Source organism: Streptopelia decaocto, assembly GCF_964273445.1.
Source record: "Streptopelia decaocto genome assembly, chromosome: 3".
Lineage (NCBI taxonomy): Eukaryota > Metazoa > Chordata > Aves > Columbiformes > Columbidae > Streptopelia > Streptopelia decaocto.
In genome coordinates this window covers 77648300-77671975 of record NC_138656.1, presented here as the reverse complement: position 1 = coordinate 77671975, position 23676 = coordinate 77648300, and the positions used below count along the sequence as shown (strand labels likewise).

The 23676-nt window shown below is 36.1% G+C and overlaps 1 protein-coding gene across 2 annotated transcripts in view; it reads right to left on the bottom strand.

Annotated features, from left to right (window-relative positions):
- ASCC3 (activating signal cointegrator 1 complex subunit 3) overlaps positions 1-23676 on the bottom strand; it is a 268045-nt gene that overhangs the window by 20213 nt on the left and 224156 nt on the right. For both annotated transcript variants that reach the window (XM_082047293.1, XM_082047294.1), the window contains 3 exons: positions 22819-22930; positions 22398-22532; positions 3832-4056 (listed from right to left, as the gene is read on the bottom strand). In XM_082047293.1, coding sequence (XP_081903419.1) covers positions 3832-4056; positions 22398-22532; positions 22819-22930 — 472 coding nt within the window. The remainder of the gene's footprint in view (positions 1-3831; positions 4057-22397; positions 22533-22818; positions 22931-23676) is intronic.

Sequence of the window (23676 nt, the reverse complement as noted above, 5' to 3'; positions counted from 1 at the left end):
ATAGGTAAACACTTCTCAGAGGTTAAAGCTGAGCTCCATGGCAGTTCTGCTCCTGGCAATATTAAAATATTTTATCAACGATTATACTACAAGTGGAGGCTTGTGCCAATCCCAATGCAAAGCCAGCAGTCTCCTTCCTAGAAGAGACTGCCCTGCTGAATCCGAGACTGACGGTATTACTGCCTCAATTATCCATTTCAATTAATGCAAATATAGGCGATAGTCTTAGAACAGCAGAGTAAGAACTGATCGCTGAATACACAGTCACAAAATATAAGGCTTGACAAAAGAAGTAAAACAGAGATTAGATTTAGTCTGTTTCACATATTCATATATCAGAGATAGGAAAAAAGCTGGGGTATTGTCTTTACGGTAATAATTCTACAAAAATATTAGACAAATAATTTCATTAGAATTTTTATCCTTTGATGTTCTTCTGCAGGAAGCAGAAAAGTGTTTGATTTTGAGCAGCTACAGGAGTGCTCAGCACCATCTTACTGACACCTCTATCTTTCCTCAGTAAAAATATAGCAGAGAGAGTGCTACGCTTGAAGAGAATATGCAGTCTACTGTAATTTTATTAAAGGTGACAGAAGCAAATAAAAATCAAATGACTTGGCCAAGGTCACATAGGAAGTCATGGCAGAGTTTTTGAGCCATGGGAACCTTCTGTGCTTTATCTATGAGGGCCTGTCACTGATAACAAACTTGTTAGTTTTTGACTTGAGCTTTTCAGTGTAGAACAGGGACATTCCTTCAGTCTAGTCAATGCCTCAGTGGCCATTCATTATGGAGAAGGGTGTGGGAGCAGACAGGCATTCACTTCCCAAAAGGTTACGTATTGCTATTCCCCATATTTCTCCAGTAAAAGGGAAAGAATTCTGTATTTAATCCTGGGGAAATAGCTAATACATTTTGTCTTGCTATAACAAACTCCATCTCTAGCTAACAAATGCTAACTATAGAAAGTCTGTATCAGAATATATTTCTTCCATTTTCTATGTTAACAATTACATTTAACAATTACAATTACTGAGCCAGCACCACAACTCCTCAAATTCTTTTAAATGCTTATGACTCCTATCTTTCATCGTGAGTATAGGTCAACAGAATTCTAATATAAAAACAAAACTTCTGAGACATCTCAGGAAAATTAATTTAAGAATGGTTGCATTTTTTTTTAATTAGAAGAAAATAGAATCTTACTTGAAATCCATCAGCCACATTTATCTATCTGATGCTGTTAATGTAGTTTTCTGACCATTAACACTACTCAGCCTAAAGCCACTGGTGATGAAAGAGGCTCAAGGAGGCTGGAGGAATGGTGGGGAGGACACAACAGGGGAGCTGCAAAAGGAACGACAGGACAGAAGGCTGATTCAGGTGAAAGACAGCACTGAAGAGTGGAGAAGTGTAATAACCTGCGTTGGAAAGAGGCTTGCTTATGTATTGCAGCTAGAGATGGCAAATCTGCTCTGCAGTGGACCTGGGATGGAGCCCTGCTGTATCTAGCAAGGTACAACCACTTGTAAAAGCTCTTTGAAAGATCTTGCACTGATATGGAAAGTCTGTCATTCACATACCCACCAGCAAAAATAACAGTTTATGTTCAGGTCACAATTCACAGGTTAGCTATACAACCTTAACGGATAAAGTACTTTGTAAGTAAATAAACAAGAGTTCAACACAAACCCAATTCCCACCTCACTGCTGAATTTTCCATTTGGTGGTGTGAGCACGTGTTCACACGGACAGAGAACGTCACCCACTGAATATGTTCATCAATGGATCCTTCTATGGTTCAGTTCGTTTTCTCACAACTAACATCTTTTTTTTTTTTTTTTTTCCACCTCTGTTGACTCAGAGTTCATCAGCAGGTCAGTGCTAAGGAAAAAGGTAACAACCAGTACTGAAAGTGTAACCCTGTCTATTGCTTATATTCTGGGAACTTTAACCTTTGTTTGGGAAGCGTGACTAATAAGATGGAACTAATATTCTCCCAAGAGATGTAAACCATGCGCCAACTTCAAAATACAATTGCTTTTTTTTTTTTTAAGACTACTGTATATGTAACACTAGGTAGTATTTAACTGAGGGCCAGAGCGCTAAGGCACAGTATGGAATGATACTCCTCTGAACTCTATTTCTACTTAAAGGGACTGTCGAATATTTTAGTTTTTTTTCTTCTGAATGATTATTGTTTCTGAAATACATACTATGCAGTAACAGGATTAAAAAATATATTTCCTAACAAAGGAGGATAAATATTAAGCAAAATAATTTTTGTAAAGAATCTTCAATTTACTTCTTTTCCCAATTACCCCCCAAACGCTAATTCCACAATCATCTAAATAACTTTAAGTATGTGATTTCTTCAAAACAAAGGTGAATTTTCTCCTCTGAGCAAGTGATGTTGTTTTCTGTTAATAATTGAGTATTTGAATAACAACTGTTCATACATTGAACCTATCAGCACCATGATTTTATTGATTTGAATATTTGGAGTAGACTTGCATTCAAGCACTGCTGGTTGCCAAGTTTAAGACTGTGTAGCAATAACATCTGTGGTGTTATTTGCCCCTTACTTTCGTTTTCTTAATTAGTTTTGCTTTATTTGATATTAGAATTACAAGCTTGCAGTTTTTGCTAGTGTAAGGTTGAGACTCACCCGAATCATTGGACACTGAATTGTCCACGGTATTTTGTTTGTCTAGAGCATTGATTAATAATTTCTCATAGCGTGGCTTTTCAAACTGGTAGGCTTGACACAATGATGTTTGCAGTTGCCAAATTGCCATCAGGCTTCAAACAAGATCAAAGCTCCATTCTGACAGCTGACATATAGATCACTGAGAATATTAAAATTTTAGTGAAAAAAAACTGTAGGAAGAAAGAATTACTGTCCCTGTTTTACAGATAGTGAATGGAGGCAGATAAAAAGAATGGTTTGTTGAAGGCTACCTGATCTTCAAGAACCTGTGAATGAGTCTTTGTCCAGTTCTGCTAAGGAGAATATTATTGCTTTCTGGCAGAATCAGAGGGGCAGCTGTTCTCTGCGTCAACCAGAGCTCACCCTTCCTGCTGTAACTGTAAATGCGCTTTTCAGGTACGGCAGCACTCTGTTCCAAACTCAAATTGCTGCTTTAAAATCCTTCTGAGGCATGCAGCTGTGCATGTGATTGCTTGTTACCAGTGTTCTCTATGGTCAGTTTAGTTTCTGTGGGTTGTGACTGCAGTACAACTGTAAAAGTCACAAGCCTCCAGACTGAGTTTAAAATCTGTGTTTAAAAGTGTGCTCTTTGGCTCTGTGATAATTAGGAAACAGAAGACATATCTTTTCACAAGCTAGAGAAAAACCCTTTCTCTCGTCCCAATTCACATTCCAAAGGATGTTTTATTTTCGCTTGGCAGTGACTACAGTGCTTTTGGGTGCTATAAGAATAAAATTACCCACGAGAGGCAGGTTCTTAGTGATCAACACAACAACCTGCAGGGAGCACACCCATGCAAGGAATAACTTATATACAACATAACACGATACAGAGATAGAAAGCTGTTGCATATGAAAGAGGTGAGCCCTATGGCAACAGCTGCTGCCAACCAGAGTCCCACAGACTTTTAGCATAAGATTGTTTACCTCCAGTTCTGCAGAGCTGGCACCTTTATGGGCATCTAGTTCCTCCCTAAACAAAGTGGTATCATACTGTGTGGTACCAGTTCTCCACAAGACTGCAAGAAATCTTCAGATTTTTCTATAGTCAATACATTACAACACACTAACAATAAACAGTAAAACCAACAAGAGTTAAACATTAAAATGCATTACTATACCTGACATATTCTGATTGCCTGGTCCAGCACTGTCTTTGTATCAGTTGCATAATCTGGACAAGGCAGCATGGCATGGCTGAAGTGGGCTTGCAGCAGGAGGTGTGTTTTTGTGTGTGAACTGTCAAATGAATGGGGATTGACTTCAACTGGAAGATGTTTTGCCAGTTCACTGTTCATCTGATCTTCATTGTGTCTCACAGGTAGATCTGCGTACTCATCAGCATTCTTAAAAAAAAAAAAAAAAAGAATTAACCATTGTAATTAACTTCAGAATAATCATTATTCCTTACTGAGACATTAAAAGTATAGGCAGTGAATTTACTATAGTTAGATTTAATTGCTCACTCAAATAGCAGCCCTGTAATGCTTAGAAAGGGTACTTATTTATCAAAATAATGTGTGTGGGAAAACAATAGGTAGTAAAATATTCACAAATATTTACACAACTATAGGTTTTAAATTTTTTTTCACAGACCTGATTTTAATATTAAAGAAGAAAATAAAAGCAGTGAAATAAATACATTCATGGGTGGAATCAGTATTTGAGATAAACTTCTACAGGTATTGCACCCTGGTTGGCTCACAAAAACATTGTAAGGTTAGCTATGAAGAAGTCAATAATTCACATTTTCAGTTTTCAGGGTTTCTACTTTTCTCTTTGTATTCAAAACACAGTGGGTTTGAAATACCTCTGGTAAGGTTCTTTTAAAATATATTTTCAATATTTTTTCAATATTTTGAGCAGTCAGTGTCTAAGCAACAGATGATCAGTGATCAAAGCAAAAAGCAAAATTCTAAGTAGGTGCTGAAAACTGTCCTCTGTGCTCCAGAGTGGGACTAATACCATTCATGCCAAAATGAAAGCTGTCTAAGAACTTTCTCATTGTTGCAAAAAGGAGGTGCGCACCAACAAGTACTCTAAATGTAGTTAGGAGTAGCAACATCCTTGGGGCTGAGAGGAACAAATACGTCTAGCAGCAAGAGCAGAGATGTTCGTTCTCCTGCTAGGGAAATCCACTGTCTCTGAAAGAAAGTTCAACAGAAGCACCCTAAGAACTGTAAGAAGAGGCTGAAGAGTCAGTTCTGTGACTTAATTGGTAATTTTTTTCCTCCACAAAATCCTCTTGTGCATGCATGCGTACATTTTCTTGTCTGGAATGAGGTTGATCTTTCTGAAGTATAAAATTTGCAAGTAAAGATAGGAGTTTTATAATAAGTGATATCTTTTCCATCTGTAATTTAAAAGACTGTACTCCTTTTGTCATAAAATAAAAACTTATTTGGGTAGCCCTGAGGGCAATATCTTCCAAACTATGGAATTAGCAGAGACCATTAAATTAAAGTGTTCAGGATTTTATTTTCCTCTTAGACTATAGATTTGATATTATGAGTTTTAGTCTTCAATCTCCAGTCAGACTTCCTGCAAATCCATATTAATGAAGTAGTCACAACGGTAACCAATGCAGAGTGAGATAAAGAAAAATGGCAATTTTAGAACACCTAATAGAACTACCTAATTGACTTGCAAAGTACCATATCCACTCATTAATATCCTAACACATAGAATTCTTTTTTGACAATTCCTAAAATCGGTTATATAGCTGTTTTTCACTCCCTTGAAAACTGACAGCACATTTTTTTTCTTTAATGATACAATGAAACTACACCTAAACTGTGATAGAAATGTAAAAGGAAAAATAAGTATTAGGCAATTTAAGATTTGGAAAGAAAATCAGAATGTCATTAATCTATTTCATATCTAGACTGCAGATTAGAAATGAAGACTGACTAAAGACAACTGCTGCTTAATCCTGGATGTCTCTGCTAGATCTCTTGTGAAAACTGTGGTCATTTATTCTCTGAACCTGAGGTCACAATCTTTTTAAGTCCTATAGAAGGCTGCATGTTTGCTTCACTCTTTTTATTTAACTGGCTTCTCCTTCAAAGATATTTTAAAGAATATTTACCAAGGAGATTTTTTACTTAAGTTTTGCTTTGCAGTTTAAAGTAGCAGAAAGAAGAAGGATCAGCCAAGTCACTCCAGACCAATTGGTACTCCTGAAAATGCATTTTCCCTGATTCTTCCCCAGCACATGTTTTATTTACCTCCAAAACACTCCTCTTATTTTAAACAACTTGCCTACTTAATTTCCTGTTTGTGATCATTGACTGTAAGTAAGTGAGGTTCATTTTCTTATCTGCATCATGTAGGTAATTAAAGGAAATTGAGAATGGGTAGTGAAGCTTTTATACGACTGAGAATGAAGCTGAATGGAGGGCACTGAGGTCAGCAGAGTCCATTATATTTTTATGTGAGAGGCCAGTATGTCTGCCCTGTCCTTGTTTGCTTAGTGTAGCCTGGACAGACTACTAACTGCAAATCTGTTTCTCTGATTTGCCCAGCTGTCCTTGAATAAAGACATCTTCCATTGCAAAATGGTAAATGACAGTGATTGACAACTCTGTGATGAACTCTGCTTGTAACCCCCTGCTACTGTTTTCAGGTTGCACAAGAAAAGACAGAATAAAGAAACATCCATTGTAATCACCTCAAATAGGCCCTGCTGTTCACTCAATATTTTTTCATTTTAGTTTTCCTTTTCATTGTGAATCTCAATCTGTTCTGCAAAGGCTACAGCTTCAATTATTGCACACAATATATATGTATTATATATTTTAGTACATTGTGTCTGGATACCGTCCTAATTTCCATGGGTGAGGAAACAGATCAAATTACGCATCAATCATTAATCTTCTTTCTAAAGACAAGAAACTTAATACAAACTTTATAGTTAAACCACAAAGCACTGCTGTGCATTCTTCATGTTCCCTTTTTCTTCCGTTAAATCAGGACTACTTTGGCTCATTTGCAAATAATATGTTTACAAGCACCCACACACTTAAGCATAACTTGGAGTATACCAGGAGTTAACTAGGAATTTTAGCTGTGTGTTCTGCAATCATGTGTTTGGTAGTCATGCCACATCTCTCCTTTCTACAGGTCTGTGACGGACTTTCCAAATATCTTATTTTGGGCGTTAGAGACTACTTGCATCATCTTGAGGGTGAAACAGTCCCCTCAAACCTACATTTCAACCTGTATGTGATGCAGGGTTATATAGGAGAGAGTAACTTGCTTTGCCAGTGAGAAAAATCACACGCAGACCTGCATAAACTCGGTAGTTACATTTTACAAGGTCAAAGGGCTATTCTGATAATTGAATTCTGTTTCCTGCATAACACCATCCATAGAATCATCTTGGTGTCCTGTCTGCAAGAGTGTTCCAGATATGCAGCTTACCATCACCTTTTACTTGAACTGTTAGAATTGTTCTAAAAGTAAACAACTCATCCCATTTTAAAATATATCTTTTGCAGTTTTCTGGTACTATGAGGCATTTGAGAAGTCAGACTGAACTAAAATTTAAATAAGGTATCCAGCATGGCGAGTACTGTGCTATGCAGTGTCCATAGAGTTAGAAAAAAAAGTCAGATTTTCTTTCTACCCGCAAATATGTAAGTTTGGCTGGAATTACTCATTTATAGTGAACTCTAAACTACATCACGTGTAAACCTGCTGAAATATTTTAAATCTCAACTAGCTACATCTTGCCATCTGTCTACAAGAGGGAAGAGGATACTTGTAGAACACAGACAGAAATGGGATCAAGGTGAGCAACTAAAGTAAACTTGAATATTTTAAGCTAAGTTCAGTCATGGGAACAGTAAAACTTATAAAGTTAATGAGTTCTAGACTTTAAAGAGCAGTTGATTAATTTGTAACAATGAGGGTCTAAACCAAACCAAAAATAGTTTCTCACATTCCAGAGTTGAGCCAGCAGCCTTTTCTTTAGTGATGCTTTTCTTGAAACTACCTTAGAATTGACTGACCATCTGTACATTCTTTTTCTTTATATAGGTACAGTGAACCTAAACACCATATTTTCAAATTTAACACACCTGCAATGTGTTTTGCTCTCTTTTGAGTTTCTGGTGTAGAAACAAACAAGGGAAAAGCATTCTTAGAAAATATTATATCAAAATCAGCAGTCATTAAGCTACGGTATTAAAAAAGCTTGCAGTAAACTAGTACTAAAAGTAACTACCAGAAGAATAAAAATGGAGAAAAGATAAGGATAATTTTTAGCTAATACAGTAATTACATCCTCTTTACCTGAATCTTGGTTTAAAACACATAAATAATAATTTGTGCATAGAACGAAAAATAAAAAATAAGCTTTTTTTTTTTTTCAGTTATTCTGCAATTAACACTAATAATACATTATGAAGCAAATTTTAGTTCTCTACTATCGGAAGTTGAAAGGTATGCCAACATGCAATTTATTTTTCTAAGCGAAAACAGCATACTTCGCTCTTTAAGTAACTGGATAGGCAAATATAAGCTCAATGATAATATTATTATATAATTGGCTTTTGTCTTTTGTTCCATTGCACAAACAGCTACAGATTATTTTAGTGCAACATCCTGACCTGTAACTTCCATATAGTGCTACAGTGTATTACAAGTTGCTGGACTCTAATACTACTTAAAGCAGTCTGTAAGTGTCCTTGTTTGGCAATACCTATGTTACCCCTAGGATAGGACAGAGAAAATTGGCATGGCAGAAACAGAGAAAGAACAAGCCCTGATAATTTGTGAGTAGCCAGCTAACTGCATAATAGTGTCTTATAACAGATTCACAAATTCTGTTTTTTTTTTTCTTTGAGTATACTTGAACTTCTGCACTTAAAAATGTTTGAAATTATTTCTGGCTTTATATACATATCTGTATCTCAATTCATGTGCTGACAAAAGTTTCATTTGATCCTGTTAACTATCTTACAAGGAAAACTAAAAAATCCCTTAACTGAAGTTCCCAAGCTGATCTCCCTTTGCCCTTGCTCTTCTAAATAGCACAAGGCCATATTATGTGACATAATAATGACAAAAGTATATATTATGAAAATTATCTAAATTAATAATCATATTTATACTATATTTTATCTTCACATTTTCAAGTGTGAGTTTGATTTATAAGGAAAGACATTAAATTTGCACAGATGTATCCTGGCAGGCAGCTGGTGCACAATCCAGCTTGGATTTATATCCAGAAAAAAAATAAACGTGCTAAAAAAAGAAGGGGGGGCAAAAAAGCCCAAACTGACCACATACTTAAAAACTGTTTTTCAGCTCACACTAAAAAGTAAAGTAGATTGAAAAATGGAATTGGAAAAGTACTTGCTAGAATTACTGCTCTGAAAATTATATCTGTGTTACTGATTCCATTATAAACTCCTATTTTAAGGAGTTTATTGGTAGCCCATAAATGTATATGCTTCGGTCTCAGCTTTATGGGACATAATTCAAACTTCCAAAGTTTAAAATGTTTGGGTGTTTTTTTTTACTCTTAGATATAAAAGGTCTAGGACAACATCCCAGTTATAGACAGTTATAAACATATATTACTAGTTATAAGTTTTAAGGACAAACATGATATATGTTTTCAAGGTCCACATTATAGAAAAAAAAGTCATTTCTACCAGCTTATTGAAGCTGCTGCATAACACGGGGATATTCAGATTGGAAGCTCTTTTTTAGACAGCAGACACTTGTACAAAGAGCTTCCTCACTCTGCTTTACAAATGTAAAAATATACTTTTAAGACAAACTTTACAGAAGTGACATTCCAGATTTTTGGGGCAGCCTGGCAGGCTCCACTAAGAAATAGAACAGGTTGAAGTTTTGCAGAGATCTTGAGTTGAGCCAGGGGAGGTTTAGATGGATATTAGGAAAAATGTCTTCACTGAAAGGGTTGTCAGGTGTTGGAACAGGCTGCTCAAGGAAGTGGTGGAGTCACCCTGGAGGTGTTTAAAATATGTGTAGATGTGGTACTTAGGGACATGGTTTAGTGACAGTGTTAGGTTAACGGTTGGACTCGATGATCTTGAGGGTCTTTTCCAATCAAAATGATTATATGATTCTAAGAGTGGCTAATATGATGCAAAAGAAAACAACTAAAATTGTCAAGCAAGTTTAGAGTATATTTAGTACACGATACTGTAATCCATCACAGAGACCATTTCTAAACAAGCTCCATATAACATTTCTCCCTGTCAAATGCACATGTATGTGGCAGTGCAATCCAATGGTATCCACCACGAAGGTCCCTTCCAACCCATACTGATCTATGATTCTATAACAAAGCCAACCCTGCAGTGAAGTTCCTTGGCTTCCCATCCCTTCCTTCCCAGGTGGGTGGCTCTCAGGGACAAAAGGCTGAAAGCCGAGCCCCGTGTCCACCCCTGCGCCGTGGGGCATGGGGGAGTCAGAGCCGCAGCCCCGGGGCAGAATCTGTCTCTGCTGGGGAAAAGGGGGGATCCCTCTCTGGCACTGCTGCCTCCCACTGGGGACTCCGCCCGCTCCAACTCTCCACTCCAGCCTGGATAATGGGAAAACGACCTGGCCACTTCTGTAGTATTCCGTCAGAGTAGTCTCTACTTTCAGAAGAACGACAGGAGAGAAACAGATACGTGTAGGATGGAGAGCAACATCCAAGGGATAAGGGCTGCTCAGTATCTTTTTGAAACAAATACTAACTTTTTATTTATTATTTAATCAGTGGTTAATGCGTTTTCACAGATAAAAGCTACGTGTAAAAAAAAAAAAAAAAGGTAGAGAACTCAAATTGTAAAGTTAACCCATTAACTAGGTAGGAGCAAAATAGTGAGGCTGGGGTACCCTGGGCTCTAGATTTAAGACTTACCAAAATGGGCACTGGAAATTTCCAGTTAAGCATGAGAAGTTGAAGAGATAAAGATGTAAACCCCATCATCATGCAATTATGTAAATCTATTAGTTTAAAAAAATTAATTTGTAACTATCTTTCAGGATTTGAAAGGGGCACACTTCAGTAATGGGATCTACAAACACAACTTATTAGAACGTACAAGGTAAAAGTTCTTACAGTGCTTATCAAGTCCTCATGTTACTGATCAGAGAAATCATACATCAATGTATTCTCTGACTTCTCACTTTAAACTGACAAGTGTTTGATTTTTGCTCTTAAATAGCTGCATATGATAAACAACACAAATTTAGAATTACAGACATCATAAAAAGTACAAGCTAGGGCAATGAAACAGTTGAGTGATCACTTAAAAACACCCTGAAGGGTTTAGATTTCACAAGTTCACCTCTTACTTAAAACATCCAAACTACAAACTACTGATGACATTCCTGATGACCAGGGGTCAGGAGTCTGAAAGACCTTTGCCACTGCGCACAGAGCAAGAGGGGGTCAGCAATATTAGCTACCAGTAGCAGAGAGTGACCTGGCAGATCTGGGAACTCCTAACGTACAAAGTTAAATTACAGACCTCTGCTTCAGCACAGAGTTGCTAAAAGAAAACGCAAGCAGTATAGCACATCAAAGAGGAAGAATTATATCAAATAACAAGAATTTGACAAGAGAAAAAAGTTCTTAGGACTTCTATACTGACTTGAAAGTAGATTTCCCTTTTTTATTGTCTTCCCTCATGTTTCCTGAGCATTTCAGAGAAGCTAGGTTTTGGTGTAGAGGAAGATACAGTGGTAGATAACACATTCATTGTAATTTGTTTACGAAATGGTAAAAAATACACTTAGAAAACCATTCTATTTCAGAATTATTTCCTTTTTTTTAAATGGTGTACTTTAATAAAACATATTAAAACAAGGAATTAATGATTTTAAGTCTTAACACTCACAATCCATATTTCATAAAGTTTATAATCACAGTCCTAATTCAGTGCTATGTTTTTGGCCAGTTCTAATAAAACCTGTTCTTACAATACATTCATTTTCCCCCCAAATGTGTAGGTACTTTCATAGTATTAAGCCTGTGCAACTTCCATAGAGGTGGCCTTAGTTCACTCTCAGGTTTTTAAGTTGAATTATTGATTATAAGTAAGCCTGTAACACTTGCACAGTTTAAGGCAAAATAAATGCAAAAGAAGGCTGAAGTGGGACAAAAATAAGGGCAAACATCTGAAACTGGTATGGCATACACACTGTTCACCTAGAATAAGTTACTTTGACCATAGCAAATAAATATAAATGGAATGGTATAAATTCAATTTATAAAGTGAATTATAATGATGTGAGAGAATTATTACATTTTATCACTGGAAATGGTATATTTGAGATTTTTGCCTCTCCAAGATGCCTGACTTTTCCTATTACTTTTCATAAGAATGCTTTGAACCCGCACATTCTGAATGCATTATCATCACCCCACCTTTTTTAATATTAATACCTAGATGGGGCAGTGACCCACAACGTTCTTCTCCTGTAATCTCAAGTCGTATTATAGGAAAGATTTAAACCAAACTGCTTTTGGCTGTATTGAAACTAATTGTATTGCATTAATACAGAAAAGCTTTTCAGTGCATGAACTCAGTAATGTGCTAACACAAAACTGGGAAAATCTGTCTGAGTATGCATTCAAAAGTCTGATTGTCATGAGTAATCTACTTCAGTTCCATTTGGACATTTGTCCATGTTTTGAAGTGGAGCTTGGCTGAATCAGCTGGCTCAACTGCTGATTGAGATGATGATAGCAATAAAAATTGTAACAGCAAATCCTGGCACAAAGCTGTCCTTGGGAAAGTGATCAGTCATTTCCCATCTTTGGCTTTGATCCTCCACTGGGATCTTCCAGAGCAGAGCCAGACCCAGGGAAGAAGTTAACAGATCTCTGCATTAAGTTAATGCTACTCTGCATGGAGACAGGAGTAAGTGCTACAAATTCTTTATGTGCAATGGGGCCCATACATACTGTAAATGTTTATGGCAAGCTGTAAAAGCTCTGTTCATTGAAAACTGGATTTCAGATCTGCTGACCTGTGGCACCGTCTGTAGTGGGGAGACACAAATGTACACTGCTGCATTTTTGTACTGGATTAAATTCTGAATTTAGACTACTATGTGACCAAAGACAAAAAGGAATAAAAAGTTCACAGGCATGAATACCTGTCATCATGTGGTGGAATGACTTGCAGCCTCTGTTGAAGAGAGGCTCGAGCCCAGAATAATACAAGAACAATACGAACTGGCAGAAATATATGGGAAACTTGGAAGGTGCCTACATGCACAATGTCTTTTCAGCAAGCCAATGCTACTGGTCTCACTCTGAGCACTTTTAAATGAAAATAGTTTCATATAATAATAAAAAAACAGAACTGTAAGAGGAAGTGACAGCTGCTGCAAGTAAATTTCAATAAGAGTAGTTCCCTGCTGATAAAAACTGGCACATCTCCACCCATTTCAGTGTAACTATGTGGATTAACTTTGCTTGAAAATCTGACCCAATGTTTTGAATAACTCAAGAGCTACAAGGTAATGCAGAGACTGAAGACACTAATAATTACAAGGCCGAGGAACAGGTGTACTCATGACAGCAACAACAACGAAAAGCAGTAAAAAGAAAACTAATTGAAGTCCATTAAACAAATGGACAACCTATCAGTGTTTCAGTGTACCTGATTTGAAGAAATTCTACCAACACTTCTGTCATGAATGGCCAGAGGTTTGATACAGTGAGTAACATGACAAAAATGCCCTTGTACCATATATGACCTTAACAGAACATCCCGTTACCTGAATGGGATGTACCATGCATTGCCAGGGCAGATCCAACCCTTTTTGGATGGCAAGTGATAATTTTTCTTGGTGATGTTCACCGCAGTATTGTAGGAATACCGTTGACTCAGTATTCCTACACAGACATGCTGTATCTTTTCTACCTGTAAACATACGCAGTTATCTAAAGTACATTTTAAGAACTGTATTAAAAAAATGAAATGGAAATATAACTGACAATTAAGAGAGTTGCACACATTTTGCCTCTGGTATAAAGTTTTAAGAACTTATTTTAAAAGACAAAGGAAACAGAGATTTTCAGTACCAGATGTCTGGGAAGATCCCATTTGGATTTGAGCTACTTAAATTTGCAATCATGTATTTATACATCTAACAGAGCTTCTGTTTCCCCTAGAATCTGAAAATTAACTAGCTTTGTAGCATCTTCCTTGATCTGCCACCCGTGCCCTGAGGATTAGAGACTCCACCTGAGCTTGTTTTACAAGCATAACAGAAAAAATTAATCTCTGCTGGCAGCGATCCCACTGGGATACTGATGAATAATGATATCCCTCTCTTGCTGCCCTCTCAGTCCACTAGAAAAGCCACTCTAACCCAGCAACGTGGAAACTGCTGAAACCATTCCAGCTGTGGATTAGCAGGCAGTCAAGCATCCATCTGTTCTGTGTGAATCAAGAGAAAGCAAACACACATTCTTATAGCTAAAGAAGTATTCAAAATTAGCATCTTATATGACTGCGTATAGTAAAAATTAAGACAATCATATGCAAAAGAAATAAATAATCTAATGTCTATACCTCATGTTGTTTACATTTGCTTGCTGCCTTAAGCAAGTGATAAAACAACTGGAATTCATCTCATTAACCTAAAGAATATTGTTCATTCAATGATCTAGTACATTTAAGAGAAAATTTCTTAATATTGTATACATCAGTTGTACCTAAAAATATTTTGTAAGTAGACATGCATGTACACACTAAGTAAACACAAGCAAACAGAGTAGCATGCCTTCACCTTGACAGGAGAAGGATTTAAGAGACCCTTTGTGAGAGGGATTTTAGCCATTTTCTCACCCTCTAAGGTGAGAGAAATAGACTTGATATATTTTATCTTTCTAAAAACTAGTAGTTTGAATCATCTCTGCTGTCTTGCTAGTCCTTTCCACTGGAAGACAGAAAGGAAAGGCAGTGGGAAGTTGGCATGTGGGCAACCTCATCAAATTGGTGACGTCTGATTTGACTCTTCCATGGGAAAAGGGACAACAATCTACTATAAATTTTCAATCAAACCATCACAATCCCAGATAAAATTAAAATGATTCTATGACTGTGTAACTTGACAGTTTTCACATACAGCAATTCCAATATTTCACCAGTTGCCTGGCCCACATTCATTAAGTTGCAGAGGTGAAGAAAATCTGCAACTGTTTGTTCTCTAAAAGCAAGCTTTCTATGCCATACCAGATTTACAAATATATATATATATATAAACTTTTTCTAACATTATGGGTAGCTTGAGCTACCTAAGTAATGGTGAAATAAAGCATCTTGATAATACATAACATCCACATTTAAAATAAAATTCAACCTTCTGAAGCTAGACAGGTTCCACTAGGAAACTAAAAAAAAAAAGAAAAGAACAAGACGAAGAAAGAACCTATATGTAAATAGGAAAATGCCAGTGTCAGATACTTCATTGAGGACCGATCAGTAATCCTCTTATGCCCTTTTTATTTAACTGCTACACTAAAGGAACAATATAGGCTGGATACCAATCTTCTATAATGTAATTGTTTCAGTCAAACCAATCCTTATTCTGATATTTCAGTTCCAATCAGAGAACAAGGTACAAAATGCCATCTTCTTTCTTAATGGCTTTACAAGTCTGAGCATTAACTTCTCTGCTGACAGTGAAAAACATTTGTGTGCCTTTAAACAGCAGTCAGTAGGGACAAGCTGGTGTCACAAAGTGAACTGAATTCTGTGAAAACAAATTCATCAGCAATATAACTGCTATAATTTATAGTACAATGATACAACTCCATCAAAAGCAAAGGCACTAACTAGAGTCCAGAGAAAAAAGAACTGTGGGCTGCAGAAGGGCCAAGTTTGCCTGTCAGGCTTTAATTACAAATTGTGAGGCACAAGGTATGTAGAATTTGTACTGACTTTCTAAAGGCACACCACGCTTGTAAAACTCTCATGGAGTACTTGGGGCATGAGAACCCATGGTCATTTATCAAAGCAGCATTATATATTATAAAATGGTCAGCTTTACCTCAATAAAGATGCCCTTTACAACTTTAGTTTTGTCTCCACAAACACAAACATTGTTTCAACAAATATATTGTATATTTGAAAAGAGAGCCATATGACATGATGGCTGAAAAAAAGCCATTTCATTTTCAGTTTGATTACTTTGCAAAGTACTGGCTGCATGTACACAACTATGCATAGTTTGAGATCTTGCATAATGACTAACTGGCAAGTGATAGGTAAAAGACTTTTGTGCTAAAATAAATAAATAGTGCATGGTTGAATTGCCTGCAGCTTTAAGCAGTCAGCTAAACCAGGCTTGATATAATATCACTTAACTTGCTTCTAGAAGGTACCCCAAGGACAAGCATTGATTTGCCACAGAGGGCAGCCAGTGTTCACATTTGTAAGTCCCAGATCAGGACAGTACTCCTATTGACCTCAGCAGATACAAATGCAATAATCTCCTGGCTCATCAGAATAGTTTTCATGGGTAAACATGAGCGTTTTGCTGTTACAACTGCAGCTATAGGTCCTGTTAAAGGAAATTATTTCCTCATTTTTCTGACAGAAACGGTTAATAAAGCAGCTGTTGAAATGTGGATATACCCTGAGGCTACTGGCTTCTACTACCACAGCTATACACACTTTCACAAGTTTTTCCCCTGCACACTGCATGGCAATCAAAACAACTTAAAAAAACCACCATCCCCCGCCCCCCCCCCCCCCCCAAACCCCAAGCAAAACAAAACAAACCCAAAAAACCCAACTCAAACCAAACAAAAAAACCCAAACAAAAAAAACCCTGAAGGTACCATATTATTTCCAAGACAACAGTTCTTGTCTTACGGCCTACCTGGTGGGAAATGTACATCAGGAACCTTTAACTTCATCTTTAAAACAGGTTTTGTTTTAACTTTCCTGACTATTGATTCAGATTTTTTTGAACTGGCAAGTAAAGACAGGAGTAAGTAGATTAGGGGGGAAAAAGGAGGAGATTAGAGATTAGAAATCAGAGATTAGAAAGCCATGTATATTCAGGATGGGAAGGTCTTCTATTTTCTGGTTTTGAAAATATTTTTTTCTTATTGATGCCATAACAGTGAAAGACTTATGCCATGTTTCGTTAGCTGTCAGTGGTGGGTATCGTTATCTTGATTCCAACTGGTTGTATTTTTCTAGAAAGATGGGCAGCATATGATGCTTTCAAAGTAAAAATCCAGCAATTATTTGGGAAAAGAAAAATAAGACTCATCATGTCATAATGTTAGAAAAAAAATTACTATATTCGAGTACTACAGCAACATTCAAAACAGCTCCATCTACTGGGACTAGAGGAAAATCAAGACAAATTTCATGTTTGAGTATTCATGTGTGTAAGTACTCTTTCTGCTAAGTACAAGGTATTTTGAATACACTGGATATAGATGATGAAATTTGGATGCTATTAAAATTAACGATAACATTTTGTTCTATTTTCATGAAACCAAGTAAAATTTTAAAATTTAAACCATTTTATTAAATACACTATGATACTATCTAGATGTTCCAAGTGGGAAATGAATCACAAATGTTTTAAAATATTAAAATGCAGAAAATATAGGCTGTATAGAAAATAAGTAAATGATTCTGGAAATGCCTCTATTTAGCATGAAATTTATGCATTGAACAGTTCTAGGTATGGATTTATTGTGAAGAAAAGATTTCACAGGAAGAGGTAACAGTTTTATCCTATTATAAGGAGTCACTAAAGATACGCATAATGGCTGAGGCCTGTTCCTACTTGGAGAGTGGCCACAGCAGCCATGTTTATATTGTTGAGAATGCATGACATATGTGAAATCAAATACGTAACTTCTTTAAAAGTTAGCATGTAACATAATTGTTTTTCATTTGACAAAGTTTATGCAATAAAGTATTTCTATTCTTGACACTGAAATGCCATATTTTAAAAGAATAAACTAACGAATACAGCCTTGCTGTATTTTTTTGCCTTGATGAAAATCATGATAGCACATTTATTTCCTTCTAAATTAAATGTAAATGTAAATTTAAACGAGAAGACGACTGACTTAGGAAGAGTGATATAATTTATTTCTGAAATTGCTCACAGAACAGAAAGGCAGTTTTATATAATATATTAAAAAAACTCCCAAACCCAATGTTTCTGACATGGCTTGCAGCAAAAATAATACACAAACCAGCTCACATTAGCTTGCTCTTGGACAATATTTTTGTAACTTATTAATTCCTCCTTCCCTAGCATCTAACTGGAGACCAGTGGAAAAGATGGTTTATCACTGAGTCATAAACCTTTGTGAACCCTTCATGGGAGACTGAACCAACAGCTTTAAGACAGAATCCTGCTACAGAAATAAAATTACTTTAGGTTGAGAATGTAAATATTCACAAAGACTTGCGTATTTCCCTGGTTAGACTACGATGTGACAATGATGACGAACAGAAAATAAAACTATAGGTTAACAGAGTTGCCTAGAATCTCATAATACAAATATGTAAAAGATAATGAAAGACAGATAACGCGTTAATAATTTTACTCTTTTGTTATCTATGTATCTGGGACAGAGGGCATCTGTTTCATGAACCTCCTGCTTTCCAAATCTGCTGCTCCAGCTACGCCAGATTTTCTGCCGAGTTCTGAAACACTTGGTCTAATACAAGCCAATGTAACAAAACCATGTCAGCTATCAGACAGAAATACAGGGAAGAGTGGATACCAAACTCAGAAGTCCATGTTGATATCAAAGAAAGATGGATACCTATGCCCCAGGAAAACACAAACCCCAAGCTCTTCTGTTGCTAGGCTCCCCAGTTAGAAAGAAACCCATTTACATGAGTTTTACACGAAAAGAAGCAGTAGGCACAAGGAAACCAACCATTTCTCTCTTATAAGTAGAATTCAGAAACAGAAATAAGGGACAACAAGCAGACAAAACAAGGGCTGAAAGATGGTAATGTACTCCCCTTCACTGACCAGTATGAGGAGATCTAACAAAGTATTTGAACTGTAAACAAGAATATTATACAGACAACCAGATAACAAGACCTCTGTTCCTCAAGGAACAACAAACCTACATTTGATTTTAAAAAGATTTGTGGTGACTGCTGATTTAGTACAGAAAATGACAAAAACCACCCCAAAGTATCTCACACTGTTTTTTTTTTACCCAGACCTCTGCTCTAATCTCTGCAGCTAACTTTCAGAACAAAAGGAAACAGTCTTTAGATACCTCAGGGAAATCCAGCCTGTCAGTAATAATCCATGGACACTTTCTCATCAATAATACTTAATGCAAGAAGCGCCATAACTCAACAGTGAATAAGCTCATTTGGATTATTACCATCTGAACCACGGTTAGGAAAGTTTTAAAGAAAGCTCTATGGAAAAGCATCAAACATTTTCTCTCAGAAAAATTACAGGTCCACCAGCACAAGTCAGTTACAAAAGTAAATGAATCTGAGCTTTGCCTGCTTACTGCAAACCCGAGACAGATTAAACATCTCGAGTACAGATTTACTGAGAGGAGAGGGAAAGCGTGAGGGGATTGTAGCCCGTCTATTTGTATCACTTATGACTGTATACGGCCAACATGACTGCGGAGCTGTTCCCATGTGCCACGTTCCTGTTCATGTTATGGACACTTCAACCCCTAAACCATATCGAAAAAAATTCATTTGATCTTGCAAAACGCTGGCAGAAGATCAAATGAAAAGATAAAATAAAAACAGGGAAAGGAACAGATACTGGAAAAGGCTATGAATGGTCTTGACTACTAAGTGGAAACAAATCTCGCTGTCAAGTGACTTTTCTGAGAGACCCATCAGCAGTATAAACAGAATGACTCAAAACTTCTCTTTCAATGAGTTGCAAAGATTCACTGACAATTCATTGGTGAATGATCCTGAATTCTGAACCCATCGGCATGGCAAAATATCAATCTGAAACTCAAAATCCCTTAATCAAACTCAGATTTAAAACCCTTAGTATGATCATAAATTTCTGAGTTCTTTTTACTGGTTTTGTTTTAAACAAACTCTTGCTCCTTTTAAATTTACACATTTACAATTTAGTATATATCCCATTTCAAACAACACTATTTTCTTTGTTACAATTGTACATTTCTGCTTTCTTTATATACATCAAACAACTTGTAAATGTCTAAAGGTTTGCAAGATTATGGACAATGCTAACAAAAAAAGACCCACATGTCACATCTACAAAAACCTGCAAGCGAATTCAAGAAATGTTTTGGATGGTTATTCTTAAATAACACAGTCCAAAATTCAAAATTTAAAACTGAGTGATCAGCAGAGTAATCACAATTAGAATTATGTTTTGCAATGATAACAGGCCTTTTGGTACTATAACTACAGCTTTCAGTTCCAGCATCATTAAGAGATTCTTCAAATTACTTTTTAAATATCCTTTTCTCTCAGGATTTTCACTTATACCTAATTAGACTATTTACCCCATGCCATGTAATTCCCTATTGCCAAAACTGCTAAATGCTTCAATAAGAAGGAGGAGGGCACCAGTGGAGTGAGGCAGATGTAATGTCATTGGTTAACAATAGAGGTGTGAAGCAACTGATGTAATTATAAAACTCATTAATTCACAGTGTTTAGGGGAAAAAAAACCATTGGCAATAACTCTGTTGAAATGCGATTTTTTTCAACACTACATCAGATTGAAAAAAAACCCTTTCAATTTACACCTTAAACGAGACACAATAGTAATTCCACTAGTAATTATGAAAATCAACTTCTGCATAAAAAGTAAGGAAAAATTGTCAGCTATAATGGCATGCAGCATTCATACAGCCTTTTCATCTTTCAAATTGTCAAGTGGCACATTTTGACCCAAACTGATTTTATTTTTAGTCTCATTCCACTTAAGACTGTAAATGGACAACTTCCAAGTCTATATTTCCAGATAAAAAATTAGAAAGAATTAAAGCAAGATTAATTAATTTTAAATTTCAAAATCTCTGCCCAACAGTAGGGTCCTAGGTTTCGTCTACAACAGAAATATTTGCCATTTACCTTGACACCTCATGGATACAAGCTGTTGCAGTAGATGAGGAGCTCTCAGATAAAACAGACAGCACTAGATTCTGCTTCCATCATTCATCTTCCATGTGCTGCTCACCAGCTTAGGCAGCATCATTAAATGTCCCCCATTTCTGCTAATGCTACTCTCAAAGTTTCCCTGTCCAAATTTGTCAGAAAAAAAAATTCTGCAGTTTCTAGGTGGAGAAAATTTTCTCTAGAGGAAAGCGATTTTAAAGAGACAGCAGCTGGAGTAAAGCTCTCACCTTGAATACTCAGCATTATATTATTTAACTTCTGGTCACTAGTGGATATTCATTTTTAAAATTTCACTTATTTTACATACAGCATATACAGGAATTGTGGTCGATTACCGTTTTGAATTCAGCCAAATACAGTGAATTTCATTTCACATAATTGGCAATGTTTTCTGACAACAGAACAACAGATATTGTAGGATCACTGATAGCAATTCCCCTATTTAGGCTCTATAACACTTGCCATAATAAAATATTCCTGTAGCCTGTATTTCTGAGCTGTAACGCTCCGAATGTTTGCAGCAGGTGATTTAAATTAATCAGAAAGAAAGTCTCTGTATTAGAAAAGTGGCTTTCCTAGTGTCATAAAATGCTGATCAGGTTTTGTTGAGATGCAAACTGTTGAATAGCACTATTTAATTTTTTTTTCTTGTATTTCTCCTTAGGGAAATTTTGGCAGCATGTCAAAATGATAATGAATATAAAAGTAACATACATAAATACTATAAGATGAGACGCTAGATTTTGAAGTTAACACTTGGAAATCAGAATATTAAAGAATTTGGGCCACTTGTATAATGTATATAATGCAAAGAGAATACAATCATAAGTGGGCAGAAATAAGTTATCCTGGATAATACTCAAGCACTTCTTGTTTTCAAATATGTGTGTAGGAGTGGGGTTATACCATTTTGAAAAAGAAGATTTTGTAGATAGAACTACTTAAGTACTTAAAAAGGAAAAAGAAGTAAAACCCGATTAACTTATGATGAGAATATCATGCTGCATCGTAGACCGTGTCTCCAGATTTGTAGCCTAAATCTTTTGCCTTGCATTGCACTTCTCTACGAAACAGTCACTGGACTAACTGTGAGCTGGAATTATGGCAGGTTATGACCTCAGGGATGGTGAAGGGGCTGGGAGAAGGAAAAGCAGGCGTTTTAGGAAACAGGTCTTCCCTGTATGACTCCTGCTGTGTCTTCCGGATTGTCATAGTGCAACGTGATGGCCCTGGTACAGATTTAGGATGTTGATATGTAGTTATTATTCTGGCATTTTCGTATTATACCTAACTTAGAAAAAACAAGTTTCAGATTTGTTTGAACATCATGAAGAGGCACATGAAGAGAAACACGCGTATGCGGTAATTTTGATGTACTGATTAGATGAAACATTTGAAACATCAAAAATGATTCAGCTATATTGCTCAAAACAAGAAAAAAAGAAATTATAGATCAGGGAACAGATGCCTTTTTTTAAATTCTGGGGTTGTTTTTTCATGTACTTCTAAGTGTCTTTAAGAGCCATGAGTTAAATGTTAGTTAAGAAAATATTAGCACTCACTGTCAGAATTAAGAGCAACTCTTCAATGTTGCTTTCAGGTTTCAGCTGATCTTTGAACATCCCAATAGTTGGATGCTTCAAATAGTAATAGGAAGCAATGCGGCCATATGTCAGAGGTTCAATGCTGCGATTATCCTGTTAGAAAAGGAATCAAAAATACATAGTTCCTACATGGTTCAATATAAATGGTTCCTACAAAACCGCAAAATATTTTAAGACTCCTTTATAAAAGAGAACGGCAAAAAATATTTAGCATCATAATTCAGCTGCAACCCCAATTAAGCACAGTTTTCAACGTCTTACAAATAGCTCCATAGACAAACTCTAACATCTCAAATCAGGAGGATGTATTTATTTTGCTTTTCCCAGCTTTCAGGAGCATGTATCTTACCAAATCTTGTAAGGCACAGATGAGTCTTACCTCCCCAATTTCAATACAGTAGGAACCTTCCAAATCAAAGAGGGATTTCTCAACAAGGCTTGAGAGGTATTTATTCATAGTGTCGTGGCTCACATCCTCCAAGTTATAGTAACTAGATAAATTGAAAACAGATGCATCACATGAATACTTTTTACACTCTGAAGATTTTTAACAATAACGCCTTGTAGGAATACTTACAGGCTGCTATAATACACACACGTATTTGGAACAGCAAATATGCACATTAAACAATTAAACACAGAACTATTCCCTTATATAGTCTAACAAGAAAATCAATTCTTAAATGGTTTGTAGGAGTAATCAACATAATACAAACATGTCCATATGGAAAGATGGTAATTTATCAGTCTATTAGTAGAAAGGTTGATATCAATGAACTGGACTGGCTTCATTTTGTTAGTGGGAAAATTTTTCTGATTGCATAAGTATGTTTTCCTGATTATGACAGTGAACAAGCAATACTAACACAAATAACAGTATCTTAACTTCAAGGGAAAGGAAGAAAACCCACCAAGCATAACAACTGTTCTTACATCCTGGAACTATGAAAATAAAAACTAGGCAATACAGTAACACCTCTTGAAAAAGTAACTCTACGCTAATCCAAATGTTGGAGTTTGTTTTTACATTTCCATGTCATATTATTCTCAAAGTTAAAATCAATTAAAAAAAAAAATGGTAATTGTCAATGTGGTTACTTCACATGTTCATTTTCAGGTAAAATTGTTTAGGTAAACTATATATAGTAACAATGGTTCTTAGTTATCTATATGAAGGAAAAATATTTATAAAGTATGCCAAAATGTATTATGCCAGCATATAAAAAATACCCAGTGA